The 24,960-nt window shown below is 33.0% G+C and overlaps 2 protein-coding genes across 4 annotated transcripts in view; one reads left to right on the top strand and one right to left on the bottom strand.

Moving 5' to 3' along the window:
* The window catches only part of LOC128179742 (palmitoyltransferase ZDHHC16-like), a 52,685-nt gene that overhangs the window by 15,737 nt on the left and 11,988 nt on the right, over positions 1 to 24,960 (bottom strand). For 2 of the 3 annotated variants that reach the window (XM_052847301.1, XM_052847300.1), the window contains exons 2-8: positions 15,600 to 15,873; positions 10,848 to 11,039; positions 8,385 to 8,496; positions 4,929 to 5,062; positions 4,480 to 4,548; positions 683 to 976; positions 315 to 385 (exon numbers count right to left, since the gene is read on the bottom strand). In XM_052847301.1, coding sequence (XP_052703261.1) covers positions 315 to 385; positions 683 to 976; positions 4,480 to 4,548; positions 4,929 to 5,062; positions 8,385 to 8,496; positions 10,848 to 11,039; positions 15,600 to 15,794 — 1,067 coding nt within the window. In that variant the 5' untranslated portion in view covers positions 15,795 to 15,873. Of the gene's footprint in view, positions 1 to 314; positions 386 to 682; positions 977 to 4,479; positions 4,549 to 4,928; positions 5,063 to 7,241; positions 7,338 to 8,384; positions 8,497 to 10,847; positions 11,040 to 15,599; positions 15,874 to 24,960 lie in introns of all 3 variants that reach the window. The other variant, XM_052847302.1, reaches the window with a different exon arrangement.
* Positions 20,649 to 24,479, top strand: LOC128182163 (uncharacterized). The gene has a single exon (XM_052850772.1). It carries the CDS (start codon positions 20,649 to 20,651, stop codon positions 24,477 to 24,479), a length of 3,831 nt encoding a protein of 1,276 aa, XP_052706732.1.

Raw genomic sequence — 24,960 nt, 5'->3', positions numbered from 1 at the left:
AAACGTCTAATATGTAGTCATAACTCATAAGTCTTTTTGGAAGTGTTGATAAATGTATCATTTTCAATGTTTAGTAAGAATGCTTTAAAAAGATATAACTTACTTTACATTAAAATAACCTAGAATTTCTGCAAAATTATGATTCATGTTTACTTTATATAATTTGTTCAAGGTCACATTGAATATGTAATTCAGTATTGGGTCAGATTTTAAATATGCAGTTTGCACAAAAATCTTTATATAATGTCTGAACGATAAAATCTTATATTCATTTCCTTTTGACTATGCCAGATAAATTAAATATCTGTACTCACCTTCCATTGCCAAGACCAAAAAAATGTTGCCAGTTTCTCAAAAAGCCATAGTGATAAGGGTTGGTATAAACCTATAAGTTTGAAATACAAGAATAACCGAAGAACATTTTAATACATATATAATCAGTTCTTTTGGCTTAAAGTGAAGAAAGTGTTAGAGTCTAAATTAGCGTCTAGTACAGAAATTCAACAATGACATTATTATTAAAATATGTATATGACTTCTTATATTCATTCATCAAATTGTTTAAATTCATATTATATTAAGTATTACATACAGACAACACATCTTGAAATATAACAATAGTTTATTATGTAGTGGATGTGAGCAAACAATCTGATTTCTGCTCACTTTTTTGTGAACTTACCAACCCTAACTTTTTCAATCTATCCACTTCCTTACGGTTGATATACACCTCAATGTTTGTTTCTCCATAGCTGATCATTCTTACATGCCACAATACTAACAAGGAGAGTGCAATCACCACCGCTGAGCACAAAACAAATTCGTACACCACAGCAGTGTGGTAGTGCTGACCCCGCAGGTCCACCTCTATATCCTGTCCGGGCCTGTGATATTCAACAACACTTTGGTGCTCAAAAACTTCATGGTCTGATGACGTATTAATTCGAAATGCTGCTATGCCCCCAAAAAATGGTTTCTGTAACGTTTTACAATATCAAATAAATATACTGTATTTACTCTTAATTACAGATTTAACACTTGAATATCAATGTAACTGGTATTCTTAGAAAGGCGCAAAATGGCCCATGGGCCACGCCGTTCACCTTAAGAATTACTATTCTTCTTTTTATCATTCTATTTCGACATGTTTAGTTATGAAGCTTTTAAAAATATTGCAAAACTCTCAAATATCCTAAGATTTGGCAATACATTTAACAATACAAAAAAAGAAGCCTACTTCATTGGACATCTCATCCTAAGATCTAAGATGCATCTACTAACCAATCTAACAAAAATTCTAAAATGAACTATGAAAAATCATAAAAAGTGAAAGGTCACTGTGACCTTGATATGAGGATATGAAGATATGAGGATGTTAACATAGTAAATAACTAAGCTTAGAAATGTATTTCCTGAGAAGATGATTTTAAAACATTTTCCCTTCATTTTTCTATGCTGAAAGTAAAAAAACCCTCTTGCGGCCCCTGTAATTAGCCTCGGGATCACAGTTAAAGTTAGGTCCCCAAAACGATTGACATGCAGTGAGATGTTTCATTTGTTAGAGTTAGATTAAACATAAGTTTGGAGACAAGTTAACTTAATAAATGTTAAAACAAGTACAACCAAAACTTAGGTAATCGCAGATTACAAAGCTTACCGAGACGAGGCATCACCTTTATGAGACCACCTTTATGACATTATATGAAATTCATACTTTATGATCTTGGATATTCATGGATACTGTTTTGACATAATATCGTATATCCTCTGTTAAAAAATTGTATGATAGTCATAATTATGATCATTTCATACGGTATTGTAAGATGCAATGTTTATCAATACAATAATATAAAATTCAAGATTGCATCCTATATTCTTACAATATATATCTCTAATACAATAAAATACCGTTATAAATAATGATGAGATATGATATTGTAACGCATGATATGACATTGTATAGTGTTTTATATTATTGTATTTGATCAAATAATACAATATCATAATACATAATATATGATACGATATAGTATTATATTATGCAATATGATATCACATAAAATATCACAATGTTGTACATCATAATATCAGAATGTATAATATAGTATGATATTGTATTGTATTATACTGTATCATATTTGATATATAATATGATATTGTATCATATGAAACAAGCATCCTTGATAATGGAGATCAGGCTCTGCATCTAAAGCTACCTCTATGATTCATTTATATTATAGTAAATCAACTGTGCAAGCTATTATCTATAAAACATGTGACCTGTTCCAAAAATCTAAACCTCATCCAGCATTCGAAACCTATGGCTCAGATTCAGCATTCAAGCCTGTCATGTGCATCAACATCATTAGTTTAGTGAAGTTAGGACTAGTAATAACAAAGAAATCATCATCTAAGTGCACGTTTCAAAAAAATTAACCAGGTCTTAAAACCTTAACCTTCTCCAGTATCCGAAACCTATGGCTCAGATTCATCATCCATGCCTGTCAGGTGCATCAGCATCATAAGACACCATCCATTCAAGTTTGGTTTAGTTAGGACCAATAATAACTAAGATATATTTTTTAGCGTCCTTGAAAATGGAGATCAGGCTTTGCATCTGACGCTACATCTCCGATTCATTTATATTATAGTTTAATCAACTATGCAAGTTTAAAAAGTACTATTATCTATTAAACATGTGACCTATTCCAAAAAACTTAACCTTATCCAGCATCCTAAACACATAGCTCAGTAAATTGCAACTTTTTTTTACACATACGAACTTTTGCTATGGGTTGATAAACATGATGTTCTCATAGTAACCTTCTCTGATTTGACCAAAAAAAAAAACAATTAAAATACACGATATAACTCAGTGCAATTACTGTTTTAGATAAATACTACAATGGTTTTTCACAGATAAACATATGCAGTCTTATAATATTAAATTCCTCATGCTTGATGTTTCTACTTAAACTGCTGATTGAACATTTCGCCGTTTCCCATTTTCATTTTGTTTATTACGAATCTGAATTTTACGCGACATTCACGCCAGTTTATTTACTTAGGCTAGTGTTTATAATGAACATAGAACATGACAAAAAGAATTGTGGAATTTTATACGAGAATCTTTCTTTAATACAATCATGTACATAAAGTAATTACTACTATGTTAATTATTCCTGCAAAATCTTTTGTAAACACACACGCTATTTTAAACCTGTAAGTCACTGACTAACATGGCAATCACGTAGAGTTAGACAGGTCGTTTTCATACTCATCCATGTAATGCATTTACACCTATATAAAAAGATTACCTGAGGGATGAATTGGATGTTTTATTTTGTAAAGGCATTGTTAGTAATGTTTTCATAGACAAAGAATAAGAAAGAAATGAGAAATTATTAACACGTTTTGCTGATATTTTAATGATACACTGGCAATGCTTTTCTGATATGCGGGAGCGATATACTTATTTCGTACGATAGACAGAGGACCAGTCTATTTCAATGACGAAGAAATAAGAACTATTTGCATTATGTCACACATTATCATTTCACGTTTGTGCTCAAAATCCACTACGAGAGTGCTAATGACAGCAAGGGTCTTTTCGCTTTGCTAGCTCAAATTATAAAAGAACTGTGTTTTTCTAAAAATAGATTTTACGCACATTTTCCATTCGGAGCTTCTCAATTAGTTACCTTCATTAGTACGGAACAAGGTTTACCCCGTGTAAGTTGTCGAGATCATGGGCAGTGATTTCACAAAAATCTGATTGTTTAACCCTTTCAAATAAGCAATTACGTAAACAAAAGTTGTTAATGCACGCACTATTTTCTTAGCGCATGAATAATATAGGGCAAAATTTTCGCAGAAACGGCTATGATAACAAAGATTCGATTGTTTTGCGAGCCGACTCAATAAAAAAGAACGAAAACTATAGCCTTCAGCCCAGGAAAACCAAAAAGTTAACCAGGATATGAACTCGTTACATTATCAAATCCTGTGATGCAAGTAGGGTTCTCAGAAAAACCGATAATGTATCATTTCCCAGTGAAATTTCTTACACTGTTGTTTTTTGTTTACAATTACGTTTAAGAAAAGGAAATCGATCAGAATTATTAACACAACAGTTTATATGTTCATAATATGGCAATCCTCACGCGGTAATCATTGTGATTTAAAAAATCTGACCTTTTGAACCGCTAAAGAGTTCACACAAAATTGAAGGTTTTTGCTCTACTGGGAATTATATAAAGAAACATATTTGCAAAAATAAATCATTGTCACAAAATATAGCATTGCATTTATTGGGGGAAAGATTAATCCATATATATCCTCTGTCAAACTTCTGGTTCACGTTTGCTAAAAAGATCCCTTTAAGATCCATCATATATACATATTTGTGTGTCAAGCTATCAAAATTACAGATGACATAAAAGATTTTGTCAAATAAATTACATGTATCTTGCCACTTACATCTGGTTCACCATATACTATGTCATAGGCCATGTTCAGAGGATACAAGACAGCTGGGAATGGGTAATACTGAAACAAATATCATGTCCATTCATTGATAATAACGTTTTTGTATATATATACAGTAAAAGATTGAAAATAAGAAAAAGACCAAAGGGAATGAAAAAAAGAGAAAAAGCTTGAAAATGACAAGCTTTTCTTGTAGACAACAGCAAACCAACTTTTATTCGTCTGCGAGAAAGTTTCGCAAGGTAGGCAAAAGCCTCGGGGTGGGGAATATTTCTCGCAGTTAAGCAGTCCATGTATGTTTGTTATAATAACACATGTCTGGATAACGCTTGGTGGCAAACATTACACATCGTGAACCAGTTTATCGGAAGTGAATCATGAAATAAAGTCACCGCAAATAAAAGTTGGTTTACGGTATCTCCTGTTGAACCTTCTTTTACCTTATCCCCATAGAAGTGTTGCTTGAACAAGTCTAGTCCTGTCACACACACATAAATAGTTCCCGACAGCATGAAGACACAAAACTGGAAAAAGTATCGATGATTAAAGAATCCCACACAGTTATTAATCCAAGCTGGTCAACAATTTAAGGTGAATAATTGATGAATTGAGGTATTAAAGTCAATTTAATTGTGAAATCGTCAAGTAAAGAATCTATTAAAATTGATATTCCTACTCATATTTATTCTAGCTTAACTTCTACATATTGTTATAAACAGTGATTTTATGCAGGTATCTTTGCATTAGAAATGAAAGACAAGGACCCATGGGCAACATCCCTCACCTGAGCAACATAACTTAGGTTAAAGGGGCAAGGTCATGATTTTGGTCAAAACTTATTTTTCCGATTTTAATGTTTACAATGTTTTCATAAGGCATTTTTAATAGGCAACGAAAATTTGAGTGTCATTCGTTGAGTTTTATGCAAGTTACAGAGCTCATAATCTTTACTGTGTAAACAAAGGTTTTGTTAACATTTTGAATGCTGAAGTAAAAAATTCCAGTTTAAAACCTTAAATAAATGTGTTTAACATAAGGAACTGTTTATTTATGCTTAAAGTAAATAATAAGGCAAATCATCTAGAAAAAGATTTTTACTGGTATATTGATCCTATATAAACAAAAACAGGGCACGAGCCTTGTTAACATGACAAAGAATTGGGAGCCCTTTATCCTCCTTATAACTCAACGACCGCCTCTCAAATTTCATTTGAACATTAGAAATGCATTCCTAAAGCATTTAAAATAATTTTATTACGATTTTTTTTTATCCAAATTACATGCACGCGATTTCTCAAACACTATTTGACCAATCTCACCATATTTTCACAGTCTCAGATGATATGACTTAATGTTAACTTCATTCATTTCTGATATTTTCCTGTCGTCACTTCTGGTCACGATTTACGGCCAATTTTGCAAATTTTCACAACCTATTTAGTGCAGAGCTTATCTCAAAAAGAGATAAAACTTTGAATTTTACAGGATAGGTAGTCTAAAGTTTGAAATTGTGCACTATTATGTCGTTTTACGCCAGTTTTGCCTTTTCTTGAAGCTCATCTAGGCACGAAGCTAGGTACAAATTTTTATTCAAACTTTTCATACGTTTTGATCTTAATCTTTTTATCAGTTGATATATATATTTTGTTAAAACATATATAACAAAAGTGGTAGAAAATTAAAAGTTGCTGTATATCAGCCTGCAAACCTGATGGCTCTCGGGCTGATGTACAGCGACTCTAAAAATTTTGCGCAAGCTGTTTGTATATCAGGTTGACGTCGACATTACTATTTGAAGTCATAAAAAGAGATCGGAGTTGAACAACGCACACCAAGCTCTACGTCATAATATGAAATGATGAACGGAGAGGGTTGTGATTAACATCCAAAGATTGCTGGAGAGGGGTGTAATATAAATCTTATTTCACACTCCTAGGGTTAATATCACATGGGTAGGAGAATTTTCTGTTTATATCACACAGAGTGGAAAAGGTTTTAGTTTTTATAAGTCTACGATATAAAATATTTATCATATGGTATGATACAATGTTATACCTAAAATACAACTTTGTATCATATTATATGATATTGTTTATTATATGTACAATATGATACTTTATCACAATCTGTTATGCAATATTGTATCATAATATACGATACGTTCAATACAACATTATTACAGTATCATATTATTCAAACTGTATAACAAACAATTGCATTGTATCATATCATGAATCTGTTTAATATTGGATTATTTGACTGAATTTTTAAATTGATATATTGCAGTATATGATACAATATCATTTGATAAAATTCTAAATCACATTATTTTTTTATAACATAAACTATGGAATATCAAAGAAATAATAATTAAAAAATATTTAAAATTAATAATATAATGAATGGACAAAGAAAAAGAAAATTAAAAACCTGTTTCTTGACTTTTATTTTAAGAGTTGGAAAAGGTATTACAATCCAACTTATTTAATAAAATTACTTTTTCTTATTTATATAATCCTCACAGTAAAACCCTGTTTACCTGCCCATTTTTTAGGATTTCCTACGAAACCGTTCAAAATCGTGTAATGAATTAAAAGCTAGGCATGTCAACAAGAAAGGTCAATAAACAGGTCAGTAATGTAAGCAAGTGACTGAGTTTCAAATTGCAAATGTCACTGATAAGGTCACTAAATCATCAATAGAAAGGTGATTGTTTCAACAAATCAGGCAAGATTTAATTTTTATTTAATTACCTCTTTACATCTGCCTCTAATTTTTCCTTGGAATTTTTCTTTAATCTTTGAATCAACTAGAGGTACTGTGGGCAAGCTCACAATTGATACTCCCCACTAAGAAAAAATAATAATTCATGTATTTTTTCTATTATAGAAAATATTTGATGAATCTATTTCACAGTCCATTGTCTATAAATAACAACTGCTCTATTTTTTAAAACTGTTAATGCTAATATGAGTACACAAACCAATTTCTAATCTTTAAATTCCATTTTATTTCAAGTTAACCATAAATGCATGAGGACATTTGCATCCTTTTGTTAACAAACATGACTCGAATCAAAACGAAAATCCACATGTGAAGCAGCCATTTATATAAACATTTTGAATTATTGGTATACTGAGCCCAATTTTTTTTTCGACATTTTTTTTCCACACATTTTTTTCAAAAAAAAAAAAAAATAAATCGAGGAAGGCCATTTTCAGAGAGACAATGATGAGAATTTAAAAAATAATTTAATGTGGCCTGGGACAAGCAAGCTTTGTGTCAAATTTTAGCATCTAATTATTTCCATTTATACAAGACATGACACAAACAGGAATCAACCAATTTTTGAACAATGACATTGAACTCTCTCAAATGACCTTGGGTCAAAGTCATGACACACCTTAAGGTTATAAGCAATCTTTATGTGAATTAAGAACTTCCAATAATTGTCCATAATAAAGATATGGACCGGACACGAATTTCGCACTTTTTCTGCCAGTGACCTTGACCTTGCCCAAATGATCTTGGGTCAAGGTCATGACACACCATTAGGTCATAAGCAATCTTTGTGTAAAGTAAGAACTTCTAATGTTTCTCCATAAGAAAGATATGGACTGGACACGAAATTTGCACTTTTTCTGCCATTGACCTTGACCGAATGACCTTGGGTCAAGGTCATGACACACCCTTCGGTCATAAGCAATCTTTGTGTTAGTTTAGAACTTTCAATGTTTCTCCATAAGAAAGATATGGACTGGACATGAATTTCGAACGGACGGACAGACGGACGGACGGATGGACGGGGTGATTCCTATATACCCCCAAACTTTGTTTGCAGGGGGTATAAATACAATATTAACAAAGTCAACAAGTAAACATGTTAATTAGGATACGACAATGGTGATCCATCTTAAGCACACATTTATTACAGATGCTACAGTGATGAGCTCTCGGAGGCTTCGGAGAAATGCACTTCTTGCATATAGAAACTGTTTCTGGAATTTCCTATCCAAAAAATAAAAAAAAATCATTGGTGCAAATTTATTACAGCAAAATCATATCTACAAAAAATTACACCTCATCTTACTTCAGTACCAACCAGACACATCCATGTGTATAGGGGTCATGATTTTCACAACTTTTAATCTACACTACCTCAGGATGCTTCCACACAAGTTTAAGTTTCCTGCATGGTAAATTAGTTCGTAAAAGAAGATTTTTAAAGATTAACTCTTCAAAATTCCTATCAATAAATCAATAAAGAGTTTACTTTTAACATTTCACTTTTTACATTTAACGAATAACTCATTTAGAAAAGACAAGTACATGATTTCATAGATGGAATATTGAACCCTGCTGTTTTGATAAGTTGTGTGGAATGTACCGAAAACCAGTAAGCAGATGGAAGTTTTAATTCTTATAAGATTGGTAATAATTTTTTAATATTGCTAAAAAGATTGATTTGACTTTAATCCGACAGTACAATAAAGTATGGTTTGATTTGTGAACAGTATGATGTGTTTCTTCCACAGTTCAGTTTGTTTCTTGCACAGAATGGTACAGTTTGTTTTAAAGGTATAATTACATCATTTTTTTTATGTCATCTTATGTTAAACCGAGTCCAGAAAATATCTTATAGTCCTGCAACCCTCTAATAAGTTTCCTGTAACTATCCAATAAGTTTCCCTTTGTTAGACATTACAGTTGACATACTCAACCGCTGCAGATAATTGGGGTAAACACAACCTCATAGAAACACAATAGGAGAGAAAAAACACATTTCATGGAAAGTTATCAGCTTTCACATTATCCATGAGAATTGATATTTACAGATGAAATTAAAACAGAGAGAAAATTCTTGCAAAATCAAAATAACCTATTGCATGAATTTAAAAAACGTAAAATTCACTCATTTGGAAGTGCTCAGTTAAAGTCATTTTTTTAAATCAAATTGGATTGGAAAAGAATTTTAAATAAAAACAGACATTGATATATCCAAGTATTAACATTTTAATCTTACAGAATCACACCGTCCCCTACCATTGTTTGTACAATAATAACCAATGTGCTGAGATTTCGAAATATGCTCACCTATGCACATGCTTTGTCATGACGCAATGTGGACTAAAAGGACCAATGCAAAAAAAGTGGTACTGGGTAATCAATATTTAGTTTATTTACAAGACCAAACTCAAAATGATCTATTTTAGGCCTAATGCTTATTGTTGCCTTATTGGAAAGTGCCAAGTAAGTTTTTGGCTTATAACCATTACATAGAACCTGAAAAATCCAATATCCTTTAATGGGCCTTAATTTTTACATAGACAGATTTGTGGGGTTTTAAACAACTTATCTTTGCACATGGATATTATTAGGGCTTCTCGACAATATTTGTCTTTTTATTTATTATTATTATTCTCGACAAAGTTTTGTTAAGGATTTTTTAAATACGGTTAAAGATATTTAAATTTTGATTACATAGGCTTATAGCAATTGTTAATGATACACATAAACTTTCTTCCTTACTTTTAGAGTTAGATGTATCTTGTCAAGTTGTACAAAATTGTAAGGGTAGGCATTTTTCTATCTTTTACCATTTTGAGATATAAGGTTCCAAAATTGAGAAAAGGGGGGGGGGGTATGAAAAAACAAAAAATCATTAAAAAAACTTGGGAATTTTTAGAAGACTTAGAGACATTGTTTAAATTGAAGTAATTAAGTAAACATTTATTCAAAGTTTCATTGAAAAGTATTGAGTATTTACGGTTTTATGACCGGATGAAAATCGTCTATAGGAGTTTCTGTTAACATGAATAACTTCAACTCATGCATGTAATGTTTTCTTAAACAGTTTTCAAGCAAATATTTTTAGAGTTTCACAGTGGTGAAGTAGTTATTGTCAAGTCGTACATACAATTTCTGTTTAAAATTGTTTTATTTTTTTGTAAAATTAAAAAGTATTCAACTAATTGACTTGAAAATTAAAAGGGTTTGTCATTTTACTATGCAAAATAAGTGTACGAAGTTTGATAAACATCGGTGCAAGGGTTTTCTTTAAATCTTGCTTCCAGGCTGAAGTAGACACACATACATACACACTCACGCACAGCAGCGATGCTATATCCCCTTTGCAACAAGTTGCGCGAGGGGATAATAAGGGACTAACTCTAAATGTAAGGGCTGTCAAAAAGCCCTTCCTTTTTGTTGAAGACAAAAACAGGTCTAGTTTTACTTTATAATGCTGACTAATAAAACTAAAGCAACAAGACTTCTTAACCTGTTTTCTGATATGTTGTGTCTGGTTGGTACTGTATAATTCACTATGGAGATCGTGGAAGCATATTAGAGTAACTTACCCTTGGTGGATGCCCTGGATCGGTAAAAGCTGCCATAACATAGTTAAAAACAATGTTGGCAAGGAGCCAATGTCCAAAAATAAGATGAAACATGGTTTTACTTAGGCTCTGATCATAAACATGGGGAAGGAGACAGATATAGAAAATCACCACCACTGAAGTAGTTAAGCACACCACAAGAACCATGAATATCTGAAACGATTACATAGTCAATATCTACTTTGATTACAGTCATGAATATACACATCATTCATATTCTTTCGATAGGTGGAAGCTTTGAAAACTGCTAGATTCTTCTGAAATATAGATCCTTTAAAACAAAATTCCCAGTCTCATGATCTGAATCAAGACAAGAAGCCCATGGGCCACATTGCTCACCTGAACAAAAGTTCTTGTATCTGTTTAAATATGAAACTTTTTAAAAGTATTAAAATATCTCTTATATTCCAAGATTTGGCAATATATTAAACAACATACAAAAAGAAACCTACTTTTTGGGACATTGTAGCTAAGATATCTTAGGATTTAAGATGCATCAACAGTTACTGGCCAATCTTATCCTAGGCCTCAACATATTAAAGATAACAAAATTGTAAAATGAATACATAATTATTTAAAAAGTGAAAGAAGGTCTATGTAGCCTTGATATGAGGATATGAAGGTATGAGGATGCTTATAAATAGTTAAATACTGTATCTAAATATTAATGTAGCATTGTACTAGTATTTCTTGAGAAGAAGATTTTCACACATTTATCCTCTATACTTACATATTGAACTTTGAACCCATCTTGGGGACCCAGTATTGGTCTGGAGGTAATGACTTTAACAATTTAGAATCTACTAGTACACTACCTTAGAATGCTTGCATAATATTCTCACAAACTGTATTCAACCAATTTCAATATACAGGTATATTTGAATTTTGAAATTCGAACCCCTGTTGGTGTACCAGTATTGATCTGGGGTTACGGTTTTTATGATTTAGAATCTACACTATTTGAGGATATTTACATAGAAATCTATCAATTTGTAGTATTGTAGTACTTGAGAAGATTTTTAAACATTTTCCTCGTACATATTTCTATATTAAACTTTGAACCCCTCTTGGGGCCCTAGTATTAGTCCAGGGGTCACGGTTTTAACAATTTAGAATCTATACTATTTGAGGATGCTTGCATAGTAATGTCACAAATTGTAGCATTGTAGTTCATGAGAAGAAGATTTTTAAAAATTTCCTCATATATATTTCTATATTAAACTTTGAACCCCTCTTGGGGCCCTGGTATTGGTCCAGGGGTCATGGTGTTAACAATTTAGAATTTTCACTATTTAAAGATGCTTGCATAGTAATATCACAAATTGTAGCATTGAAGTTCTTGAGAGGAAGGTTTTTAAACATTTTCCCTATATATTTCTATGTTAAACTTTGAACCCCTTTTGGGGTCCCGGTATTGGTATGGGGGTCACAATTTTAATAATTTACTAATAGAATCTTCACTATATATACAAGCTATGATGTAAATATTGGCATTCCTAGTGCAGTGGTTCTTGAGAAAAAGATTTTTTTAAGAAACCAACCCTATTTTCACTGTTTTATAATTGTCTCCGTTTTAAAAAGGGTAACACCCTTTATTTTTACAATCTAGAATCCCCTTCCCATAAGAATGCTTTGTACCAATTTGGTTAAATTTGGTCTTGTGGTTCTAGAGAAGAAGTAAACAAGAGGCCCATGGGCCACATTGCTCACCTGAGCAACATCAGAGATCATAAAATCAGCTTTATGGAGTCATACCAAAAAATATGGACACTGTAGGCTAACAGATCCTGTGCTAAAAAAACAATTTTTTCCCTGAATATTCTGTTAATCATTGATCCCTTTTTGTCACAGTGTAGTCATTTCACATATATAAAATTACAGTTCTCAAGAAGATCTAAATCAAATGGGATATAAACCTATATCAAACTTGTGAAGCCTAAGAATTGCCCAGGGGCTAAAGTCTAATTTAAAGAATCAACAATATTTCAAAATGCTTGGTGAATTGAAAATGTTCTCCTTTGTAAAATTGGACCCCCATGTGGCTCCACCCGATTCCTGAAAAAATTGATTTAAAAAGATTTTTCTCTATATATACCTTTGTAAAGATTAAATCTCTCCCCATTGTGGGCCTACCCTACCCCTGGAGATCATAATTTGACCAAACTTGGATCTACCCTACCTGATGATACTTCCCATAAGTTACAACTTTTCTGGCCAGTCGTGTTCTGGATAGGATTTAAAATAAAATTTCTTTTTATATTCCTAGGTAAAAATTTGACCCACCCACCATTGAGGCCCCAACTTATACCCAGGGACCATGATTTGAACGAAATTGAATCTGCACTATTTAACATGCTTCAACACTAGTTTCAGCTTTTCTGGCCTGATAGTGTTTGAGTAGAAGATTTTAAAAGATTAACTCTATATATTTCTATGTAAAACATTAACCCCCTCCCCATTGTGGCCCCACCGTACCCCCCCCCCGGACCATGATTTGAACAAACTTAAATCAACACTATCTGAGGATGCTTCAACACAAGTTTCAGCTTTTCTGGCTTAATGGTATTTGATTAGAAGATTTTTAAAGATGTACTCCATATATTCCTATATAAAACTTTGACCCCCCATTGTGGCCCCACCTTACCCTCAGGCCCCATGATTTGAACAAACAGGAATCTACACTATCTGAGGATGCTTCCACTTAAGTTTCAGCTTATCTGGCCAAATTGTGTTTGAGAAAAAGGTTTTAAAAGATGAAGTATATATACTCATATATAAAACTTTGACCCCCCCCCTTCCCATTGTGGCCCCACCTTACCCCTGGGGACCATGATTTGAACAAATTTGAATCTATACTATCTGAGGATGCTTCCATACAAGTTTATATTATGTATAACATCAACCCCAATCAAGTTTCAGCTTTTTGGCCAAATGGTGTTTGAGGAGATGATTTTTAAAGTTTAACTCTCTATATTCCTATGTTAAATATCAAATCCCCCCCCCCCCCTTGTGGACCCACCTTACCCCAAGGGACCATAAACAAACTTGAATCAACACTATCTGAGGATTCTTCAACAATCGTTTCAGCTTTTCTGGCCAAATGGTTTTTGAGAAGAATATTTTTAAAGATTATCTCTATATACTCTATATACTCCTATTTTAAACTTCCGACTCCCCATTGTGGCCCCACCTCACCCCTGGGGACCATGATTTGAAAAAAACTTGAATGTACACTATCTGAGGATGCTCCGACACAACTTTCAGCTTATCTGACCTAATGATTATTGAGAAGAAGATTTTGGAAAAATATCACCAAATTTTCAATAAATCCTTATTATCTCCGCTTGTCAAAAATTTACTTCATTTTTACAATTTTGAATCCCCTCTTCCTAAAAATCCTTGTGCCAAGTTTGTTTGAAATTGGCCAAGTGGTTCAGGAGAAGAAGTCGAAAATGTAAAAAGTTTTCAGACGGATGGATGGACAGACTGATGACAGGTGATCAGAAAAGCTCACATGAACGTTTGGTTGATGTGAGCTAAAACGGTATGTTAAATCTGCTACAAAATATGTACCAGTACTGGAATCTGTCCTAAAAATAGCATGCTTTAAGGGGGGTGTGCGGCCATTTTGTATATTTTGAGGATAAGAATGTAATAATTTTTTGAACTGGCTTGTTTCTGCCGGAAACTGACCAAAAATGTAGCCAAAAGATATAAAAACAATAAATACGAAGTCCAACATGTCATTTTGTTTGAAAAGTACGCATACAAGAACGTTAATGGACAATGCCTTTTTAATCAGTCAAAACAACTGTCAAACTGCGCAGGTACATACTTATTTTCAAGATTTAAAAATCTGAAATAATAGGAAGGGGGTTCATTGGTATCCTCTCTACAACTATTTGTTGCGAAAAATGTCTAAGTTTGCTTATTTAAGTTGTAACTTTGTCTCAAAGTAAGGTACCCTATTCCTAAAATGGCACTCAAAAACCACAAGATACATTTGTCTATGTCTATGGAGGTACATTGAAGATATATTTTCACTGAAATATGATGTACACTTTTTTAATTTAAGACAATCACTTTTTTGGACCCCTATCCCACTTCTTAAAAAAAATACACTTTATTTTATACTATTTTAGAACTAAAAAATTCCCATAAAACAAACATGGGACAGGAATAGAGATGTATATCAAATTCAAAACAAATTATTTTGAATTGACATTATATATTATTTTCTATGAAAATTTAACATCAATGTGTCCCCATAGACACAGGAATTCTGAGTATAGACTGGATTTTTCTTATTCTAAAAATAAATCCTATGCCCACTGATAAAAATAGGATACCCTTTTTTGAGGCAAAGTTACAACTTAATTGAGCGATATTTAAACTTTTTCTCAACCAATGGTCGTAGAGAGGACACCAATGAACCCCCTTCATATTTTTTCAGATTTTTTAATCTTTAAAATAAGTCTGCATCTGCTTTATGTTTTACTATATTTTTCTCCTTAATCTTAAGATCTTTGTAACCTTCTCTTTCTAATCAGATGCCTTTATTGTGTGCATTCGTATTAAACAAAACCTTTTCTTACAAGCAGTGATAGCTTTCCCTGAAGTCAGCATTGACTTCTAAAAAACTTGAAAGTTGATTATTTTAAATGTCTACACTACAGTACTGGAAAGGGTAATAGTATTAGATAGCTAGCTTACTGGTCCAAAATATCTTGAAAATTTCTCCACAGTCCAAAACAATGGCTCTGCTGCTGTTTCTATTGCCACCATGCAGGATGAAAATTCATTGTAGAATAAAGTCTGTTTGATAAGTAAAAGCCAAGATACAAATTCTTTGCATCTAGTCACCAGCCGAAGAGGAAGTTGTGTAAAGCGCCACTGGACAAGAGCCATTCTCCACAATGTACGATATATTCTCGGCAGTAAACAGGTACAGCTAACTCCTGGCTACCTCTATTCCTGTTTCAACCATCTGAAAAACATTGTCATACATGTATCTATTTTGAAATAACTAGATCTTTAATTATACATTTTGACTTATAATCTAATCTCTAGTGCTATGTAAGGGAATTCCTGCCTGAAGTCTATGATTCTTGATTTTATATATTCTTATTATGTTTACTTCTTCTTCTTCAGTACATTTACACATGAATATTAATTAATTGTTTACATATCCATGCTTATCAAATTTCAATTTATTATTTTTTTATTCTTTAGGCTTTTCTTAATTCTATGTTGCATTATTCTCTTCTATCTGTGTAAATTTTTACTTCCTTTTTTCATATTCGTAAAGGTTCTTCACTACATTATTATACATACTGTGGAATCATTTTTATTCGTGGGGGTCGATGTTCGTGGGTAGCCAAAATTTTCCTGGTTTGTGGGAATGTAATTTGTTGGTAGCAAGTTCTATTTTGTAAATTAATACATGTACTAAACAAATGCTTGTAAATATGTTTGTGGGGATGAAAAATTTTCATAACTCACTAGTTTTAGAGTACTGTTACTTTAGTCACTATATGTGTTCAACTTCACACTTAAAAAAATCCTAACTAAATAATAGTTCAAACTATAAATATTTGTTTGATTTCTTCAAGTTATCAATTTCCATGTCAAATTTTATCAAAAATTTCAGGAATATTATCATTTCTGTTTGGGGCCCTATATTTCCAAAAAATGGCATGTGACATGGGTCACAAATAAAATTTATGCACATATAAGGTCCCCATCTTCAAATCCAAGTGGTTTTTGGATGATTGACATTACTATAATTTCAGGTGCCAACCTCATTATTTCCCTTTTCAGTTATATTTATCTTCTCAACATAATACATGATTTTTATTAATGAATCTTAAGGGTTTGCTGACAATACATCATAGGGTACTTGTACTGTAAAGCAGGTTAAAATTGCAGTCAGAAAAGAATCATCAAAAGATTGCGATTTTTTCATTTTGCAGCAAATCGCGATAGGTTGAATTCACAGAAAAGGAAAATTTGAAAAACATTAAATTCAAACATGACTGAATCTTACAAAATACTTATAAAACACTGGTTGTGTAATACCTGTTCATAATTATTGTTCAGTTAATATAACAGCTTCTTGAGGTCAAGATCTGGTAAATGAAAGGTATATGAAATTCAAGATATAAATTCTTTTAATGATGATTCATAACAATATCTTAATTGTTTCATAGGGTGTACCGGGGCTTAGATTTTTGGTAAACACAATGAAAAATCATGTTTTAAACAACCATTTTCTATGAAATATGAAGGATAAAAGAAACAAATATCAGAGTTTTGTCCATTTTTGACTGATGAAAAATATCTATATGAATATACAGAAAAAAACGTGTTCATGTATTCTATGATGAAAACAAATTGGGTTTTTTTATTTCTACCCAACGATATTTTTCCCCCGTAATTACCCTTTGTACGGTTCTCATTTTACTTTAATCGCGCGAAATTGATTTCCTGTTTATCGTAAGCACACGATCAAAATGCATGACAGCATATAATAATGATCGAAAGATGATTCAGTCAGTGATCTAAGTAAGAAATGTAAGAAGAAATAAATCTATTTACATTTAAGTTTGTTTAAATGATTAATTACTACAGTATATTGATTAAAATCCATACGATTTTTACACAGAAATTCAAGCAGTATTATAGTAAACACTCATGATTTTATTGGAGGGTTGCATAAAGTTTTGCAAAATTTCATACCAAATTTTCCAACCAAAAAAAAACAACATAAATTGGGCAAAGCGATGAATAGGGCGAGGTCCACGTGTCAGGAAAAAAAAGTATCGACCTAATTTCCGAAAAATACGGTAATCGATAAAATCAACTCCCGTCAGTACTTCAGTACTTTGAAGCCCAACTTTTTCTTTTTCCCAAATTTTTTTTTCCAAAAACAATCAAGATGAAATGCATCGGGGGGGGGGGGGGGGGGGGGGGGGGGGGGGGGCATTTTCAGAGGGGCGGGCTGGGATGAGAATATAAAAATCAATATAATGTGGCCTTAAATAGATTTATTTTTGGTATCATGTCATCATATAATTCAACATACCTATTCTACATACTATGTTTCAATATTAATTGGTTATAATTTCATATACAATGGTACATGTATTTGAAAGACATAAATACCATAGATACCAGGATAAACCATGAAAGCTCGTAAGCTTATTTCCAATGGGGTCCTTTAAGGTTCCTCGACACACCAAATTTTTATTTTATAGATCGATAGAGAATCTTTTTTGAATTCCACAAAAAAGAGATCAATATCGGCTTTCAGTTATTTTATACGATTTTTTTTGTATTTTTTCAGTGAAATAGGAAAAACTGTTTTGCAGACAAACAGAATATATTAGAGCTTAAAACTTGTTGTCAATTAATGTTTAATATAATTATAAATAAATTCATGCCAAAGATCGTTTGGTCAAGTGTTTAATTTTTTAATTAAAAAAATATTTCTGAAAATCAAAATTGTAATTCTTTAATATCTTTTTAATCTATGGATAAAATTTTAAAAATAACATATAGTCACATAAACTATTTACTAAACAATTATATTTAACAAAGAAATTGAAATGAAAATGCGAAATTTTGGAAAAATTGCTATTTATCAAATTTGAACTGATCCCGATTGAAAAAAAAACTGATCCCGATCAGAATTATTTTAAAATTCAAATTTTACGAATAAACTGCAGTTTTTTTCTAAGTAATTGATATGAATTATAAAGTTAGTAAATGACGAAACCATTTTACAGCTAAACAACCTGAAATTTTTGCAAAATTCTGATTCATTCTAACTTTATGTGATTTCGTTCGGGATCAGTTTAATTACAATCGGGATCGGTTCAATTTTAAAATTTTCCATTTATACTTTAATTTCACTATTTGGTTTCAATTTCTTGTTGAAATATGATTGTACAGCAATTATTAAATGCAAGTAACAGTTTATCTGCAGTTTTTATCCATAGATTTAAAAAATATTTACAATCCTTTTTTTTTATTTTCATAAATATTTTTTTTACAAAAATATTTCAAAGTTTATCTGGCTGTTTTTGATATGTATTTATAGATAATTGTATTGTGCATTAATTGATAACAAATTTTTAGCTCTAATATATCTTGTTCGCAGCTAAAACGATGTTTCCGGTTTCTATAAAAAAATACAACAAAATTCATATAAAATAATCAGAGGCCGATATAGGTGTCATTTTTGAATAATCATTTCTCAAAGAGAATTCTTCATCGATCCATCAAATAATGCATTGGTGTGTCGAGCCACCTTAAATAATATGCGAAACATTACTTATTTAGTTTAGTTTTTACTGTAACACAAAATGTGTTTGCGTGTACATAATATAGGCACTGTGCTAATTATACTATACACAGCGATGTACACTAATCCTGAGTATACATATAACATAAATAATATGCATTCGGTAAAATTATAATGTCTAATAGTACAACATATCACTATTTTGTTCTAAAATGCCCTTTTGTAAAATAGAACTTTTAACATTTGTTATAAAAACATTCTTTCCATTTGTACATTTAATATGTGATGGTGAAAAATTCCAGTCTTGAATACCATTATAGTAAAAGGTGTCGGCTTGATATGTCTTGACTCGTGGTATAAAGAAATCTTCTTTTGAAGATGATCTTGACGTGTTTCTTAGAGATACAGATGATCTCAGTGTAAAATTTCATGTAAGTACATGTAAGACAGTGCACTACCATGGTATATGTTATATAATTTACAGTATGTAATGGAGATAGGTTTAATATTTAGTTTACATACCTGACCATATTGTTTTGACACATTTGTAATTTCTTTTTAAAACATTTTGACAACCCAGTGTGTTATAGCCAATTTAACATTATATTCATTTTTCCGGATTGAGTTTGAATTTTAGAATATTCCGGATTTCCAGATTTGGTTTTGTTATTAGGATTTTTCGCGGGGCACGAGCAGTTTAGATTTTTTCCTAGTCCCTGTGCTGAACACCATTTACATTTACCATGTTTACTATGTTTATTTCTACGAGAGAAAACTTCTAAGTTGGTAAGTTAACATGAAATCTGCTTGTGTATTGTTTTGTGCAGAAAGTTATGTATAAACGATAGATATAAATGTGTAAACAAAAGTGTTCAACTGTGAAGATGTATTTTTAGTAACATGTTAGAATGTTGGCACAAGGGATATATCTAGAATGTTATATAAATTTAAAGCTATAAGTATCATCGTAGCATGTTTCTATTGTATGATATATCGGAATTTAAGGTTTCATTGTTTGGATGCGATGTTTTGTGCACTCTACCATAGGCGTACATATATATTCATTTTGAATTGTGTAATTTGCTAGTAGTACGAGTTTCGTTATATTTGCTAATTTACTAGAGCATATATATAAGTGAAAGTATTGTTTACAAGAACAGGGGCATATATATTTACTAGAGAGATATTTGTCATATGCTGAGTGTGTTTTGTATGTTTATTCATAGCATCAAAACTTATGTATGTTTTCTTTGTTTTTCCAGTTAATCACATCATCACATCTAGTCACATCACGTGTCATTACATCAAGTCACGTCATCATGTCCTAAATCATCATTATAGTTATACAATGACTGAATAAAGATGTGCATTAACAACAAGTTGACTCTTCCTTGATGGTAGTCAGTACAACATTAACAACTTAGAAAATCTTGTCCCTAAAGAAGCTGTACTTCGTCATGGCGGATGGTGCTACAGGAGAGACAAGACCTAGAACTCATACCGAGAAAGGTTTAGAATATCATCTCGATCGTAAGTCTAAGTATCGTAGGGGATGTGTAAATAAACTGGTGTCTTTGAGTGAGGATATCGAAGAATTATTGACAACATCAACAGATGTGAATGAAGTCAAAGAACTGTACAAGAAATGGCTGAAAGTTTACGATGAACTTTTATTTACACATGAAAGTCTTCAGGGCTTATTGAAACTTTCGACCGGAAGTGGAGAAAGTGATGACAAAGAATTTCAGGACAGGAATTCCCGATTTCATAAAGTGAAAGATTCTGTAGAACAGTGGTTCGGGAAACATTCAGTGCAACCTACTCTAAAGAAAATACCATCTGATGTGAAATCGAGACTGTCGAGTGCATCGAGAACTTCAAGTCAAATTTCACTCGAGAAATTAAAAGAAAGTCAACGAAAAGCAGAACTGTTGGCCAAAGCATCAGCTTTAGATGAACAACGAAAATTAGAAGCGGCTAAACTGGAGCTGAAAATGAAAGAAGAAGAATTGAAGATTAAAACTGAACTTCAGATAAGTGATGCACGATCCAAATTATTGGAAGAATTAGAGAAAAGTGAACTCCGTGACCAAGAACTAGAAAACTCCCTCATCAATGAAAATATAGACAGAATTGTAACTTTTGATCTTGATCGTGAGAATGAGTTCACATGTGACAATTCTACTCCGCGCATTCCTCATCGATCTGTGCAACGTTTAGTTAGACCAGAATTGTCAACACCCATATATGAACCAAGCAGTGAAATACAGACTGTCGCTCGTGAATTGAACAAACCAAAAGCTGATCTACAGAAGTTTGATGGAAACCCTATGAATTACACAAGATTTCTCAGACAATTCAATGCCAGAATTTGTTCTAATACGGAATCATACGAAGAACGGTTGAACTATCTATTACAGTTTACTGTTGGTGAAGCACAAAGAATCGTTTCTGGTTATTCATATCTGGATGCTGAACGTGGCTACAAAGCAGCACTGGAAGAGTTGAAGGATCGTTATGGAGACCCTGACATTATAGCGCAAGCATATGTGAAGAAAGCTCTCGATTGGCCTCCAGTAAAACCGGACAGTGCAAAAACTTTAGATCAGTTTGCTATATTTTTGCGTGAGTGTCAATATGCTGTTGAAAACATTGATACTGGTCGTGTACTGGAATATTCAAAAAATTTGAAACTGTTAGTGAAGAAATTACCATTTTACCTTCACGACAAATGGCGAAGCTGTGTATATGAACTGAAAGAGAAGAAACAAGCTGTGAAGTTTCACCATCTTGCTGACTTTGTTCGCAAAGAAGCCAAAAAAGCAACAGATCCTATATACGGAAGAGAAATTATGAGCAGTTCAGCCAACAAACGTTTTCAAGACCAGAAGAAATCAGAAGCACATAAAAACTTTGCTGTGAAAACCAACACAAGATCTTTCTATGATAACAGTGCTACACAGATGAAACCAGTTTTCAAACATTGTACATTCTGTAATGGAGCCCATTCATTGGACATGTGTTTGAGCATTACTATTCTACCTCTTAAAGACAGATATGCATTCTTGAAAACAAATGGACTGTGTTTTGCATGCTTGAGATATGGACATGTGAAAACTAATTGTCGACAAAGAATGACATGTGCTCATTGTAAGAAGTATCATCCATCCATTCTTCACGTTGATCCTCGACAGAATGAAGGAACAAATGGAGCTTCAACTTCAAGAGAACATACTGACAGTGAGAACCCTTTGTTCGCTATGTCATCTACAGTTCATATGGGGGCTGGAAAACAAGCGCTACCTATTGTGCCGGTCAGAGTCAAGTCAAAGTTCAGTGACAAATACCTGGAAACATATGCTTTCCTTGACTCAGGAAGCAATGCCACATTCTGTTTGGAGGACATTGCAAGATTGTTAAAACTGGAGGGAAGGAAGATGAACCTCAACCTTACGACAATGGGCCAACAGCATACTCAGACTTCTCATGTGATTTCCGGGTTAGAAATATCCGACATCAATGGTGTGAATGTGTTGGAACTTCCTCCGGTCTACACACAACCTACTTTACCTGCATCGAGGACAGATGTGATTTCTCCAGAGGATATTGAGAACTATCCACATCTCAGTGATATTGAACTTCCCAGGATTGACAGTGATGTTGGAATTCTGATTGGAGTCAATGTGCCTAGGGCAATGGAGCCTTGGGATGTTATAACCAGTGTTGATAATGGACCGTTCGCTGTAAAAACTTTGCTAGGCTGGGTGATAAATGGCCCACTCGAAATTCATGCGACTTCGAACGAAACATATGTGTCCGTTAATCGTGTAGATGCAAAACTAATGAACAACTTGGAGGAACAGATTCGCAATCAGTTTAATCATGACTTTAATGAAAGAACTATTGATGACAAGTGTGAACCCTCAAAGGAAGACAGAAGATTCCTAGAATGTGTGTCAAATTCTATTCATTTTGAAGACGGACATTACGTTATAAGCCTTCCATTTAAGTCAGAAAACTTGTGTTTACCTAACAACAGGAAACAAGTTGAACAAAGACTGTCTTCACTTCAGAAACGATTCAGTCGTGATGAAAACTTCCACAAAGAATACTGTGTATTCATGAACAAGATTCTTGAAGAAGGATATGCTGTCAAAGTTCCAGATGAGAAAGTTATTCAAGATGACGGACAAGTGTGGTACCTACCTCATCATGGAGTATACCATCCTAAGAAGAAGAAGTTGAGAGTTGTGTTCGATTGTGCAGCTCGATATCAGGGAACTTCATTGAACGAACAACTGTTACAAGGACCGAATCTCACAAATACTCTGATTGGTACACTCTTAAGATTCAGACAAGATGAGATAGTGATCATGGGAGACATCGATAGCATGTTTTATCAAGTGAAAGTACCACAGGAGGATGCAAGTTTCCTTAGATTCCTATGGTGGGAGGATGGAAATCCTAGAAAACGCATAATTGAGTACCAAATGGTAGTACATTTATTTGGTGCGACATCATCGCCAAGTTGTGCAAATTATGCTTTGAGGAAAACAGCGCACGATTACAAAGGACTTTACAACACTGAAGTCATCAACACTGTCCTTAAAAACTTTTATGTGGATGACTGTTTGAAATCAGTGAAAACCGTAACTGAAGCATCTTCTCTGTTGTGTGATTTGCAAGATCTTCTTATGAGAGGAGGATTTCATATTACTAAATGGATTAGTAATAGCCGAGAAGTTATGACCTATATTCCAGTCTCAAGGAGAGCAAAGGAAGTCAAAGACTTGGATTTGGAAAATGATACCCTTCCCATCGATAGAGCCCTGGGAGTTCAGTGGTGTGTTGAAAATGATGTTTTTTGTTTCAAGATGGACATTAAAGATCAACCCTTAACGAGAAGAGGTATCTTATCCATGGTGAGCAGTGTGTTTGACCCACTGGGATTTTTGGCCCCGTTCACTTTAAAAGCAAAGTGTTTACTACAAGAACTTTGTAAACTTCAGCTAGGATGGGATGAGAAGATACCAGGACATCTCGCACAACAGTGGAATGAATGGCTACAAGATCTAGAGAGACTTTCTGACTTTAAAGTGTCAAGATGTTATAAACCTGTTGGATTCGGAGAAATAAAGTCCGTACAGCTACATCACTTCGCAGATGCCAGTGAACGTGGATATGGAACTGTATCCTACTTAAGACAGGAGAACTTTGATGGTGCAGTTCATTGCTCATTCGTTATAGGCAAGTCACGTGTCGCTCCATTAAAACATGTAAACAGATAGCCATGCTATGACCTTGAATTGCTAGTATTACATAATGGTCACTATGATATTTATGTGTACCTAGATGCTGCGCACGGAATGGTGTTAATGATAATTGACAAAATGAACTCTGTGACTCTTGTAGCAATGCGTAGTATTCCTAAATGATGTTATGAAACCAGGTGCATAATACGGGCAGAATAATATCCAAATTGAGAGTTTAACAACATGTGACCTATTTGGCGATTCTGTGTCTGCAACGAATGCTCTAGTACTCTATATTGAGTCATGTATTGTGTATTCTATATATTAACCTTTGTAACCTTTTATGCCGTGTATGAATGAACGTATTGTGAGTAAGTGATGCCTCATACTAGGTGGGGGACTCCGAGACCCAGGACTCGGAGACCCACATCCTGCATCCAGACTCTTTGATTGGCAGTTTTGACGGTTTTGTTACTTTATTTAGAAATAAAATATTAATCTTAATTTTGAACACTAA

Source organism: Crassostrea angulata, chromosome 4 (assembly GCF_025612915.1).
Source record: "Crassostrea angulata isolate pt1a10 chromosome 4, ASM2561291v2, whole genome shotgun sequence".
Lineage (NCBI taxonomy): Eukaryota > Metazoa > Mollusca > Bivalvia > Ostreida > Ostreidae > Magallana > Magallana angulata.
The sequence above is the reverse complement of the archived record's forward strand: the minus strand, read 5'-3'. Positions and strand labels throughout refer to the sequence as shown.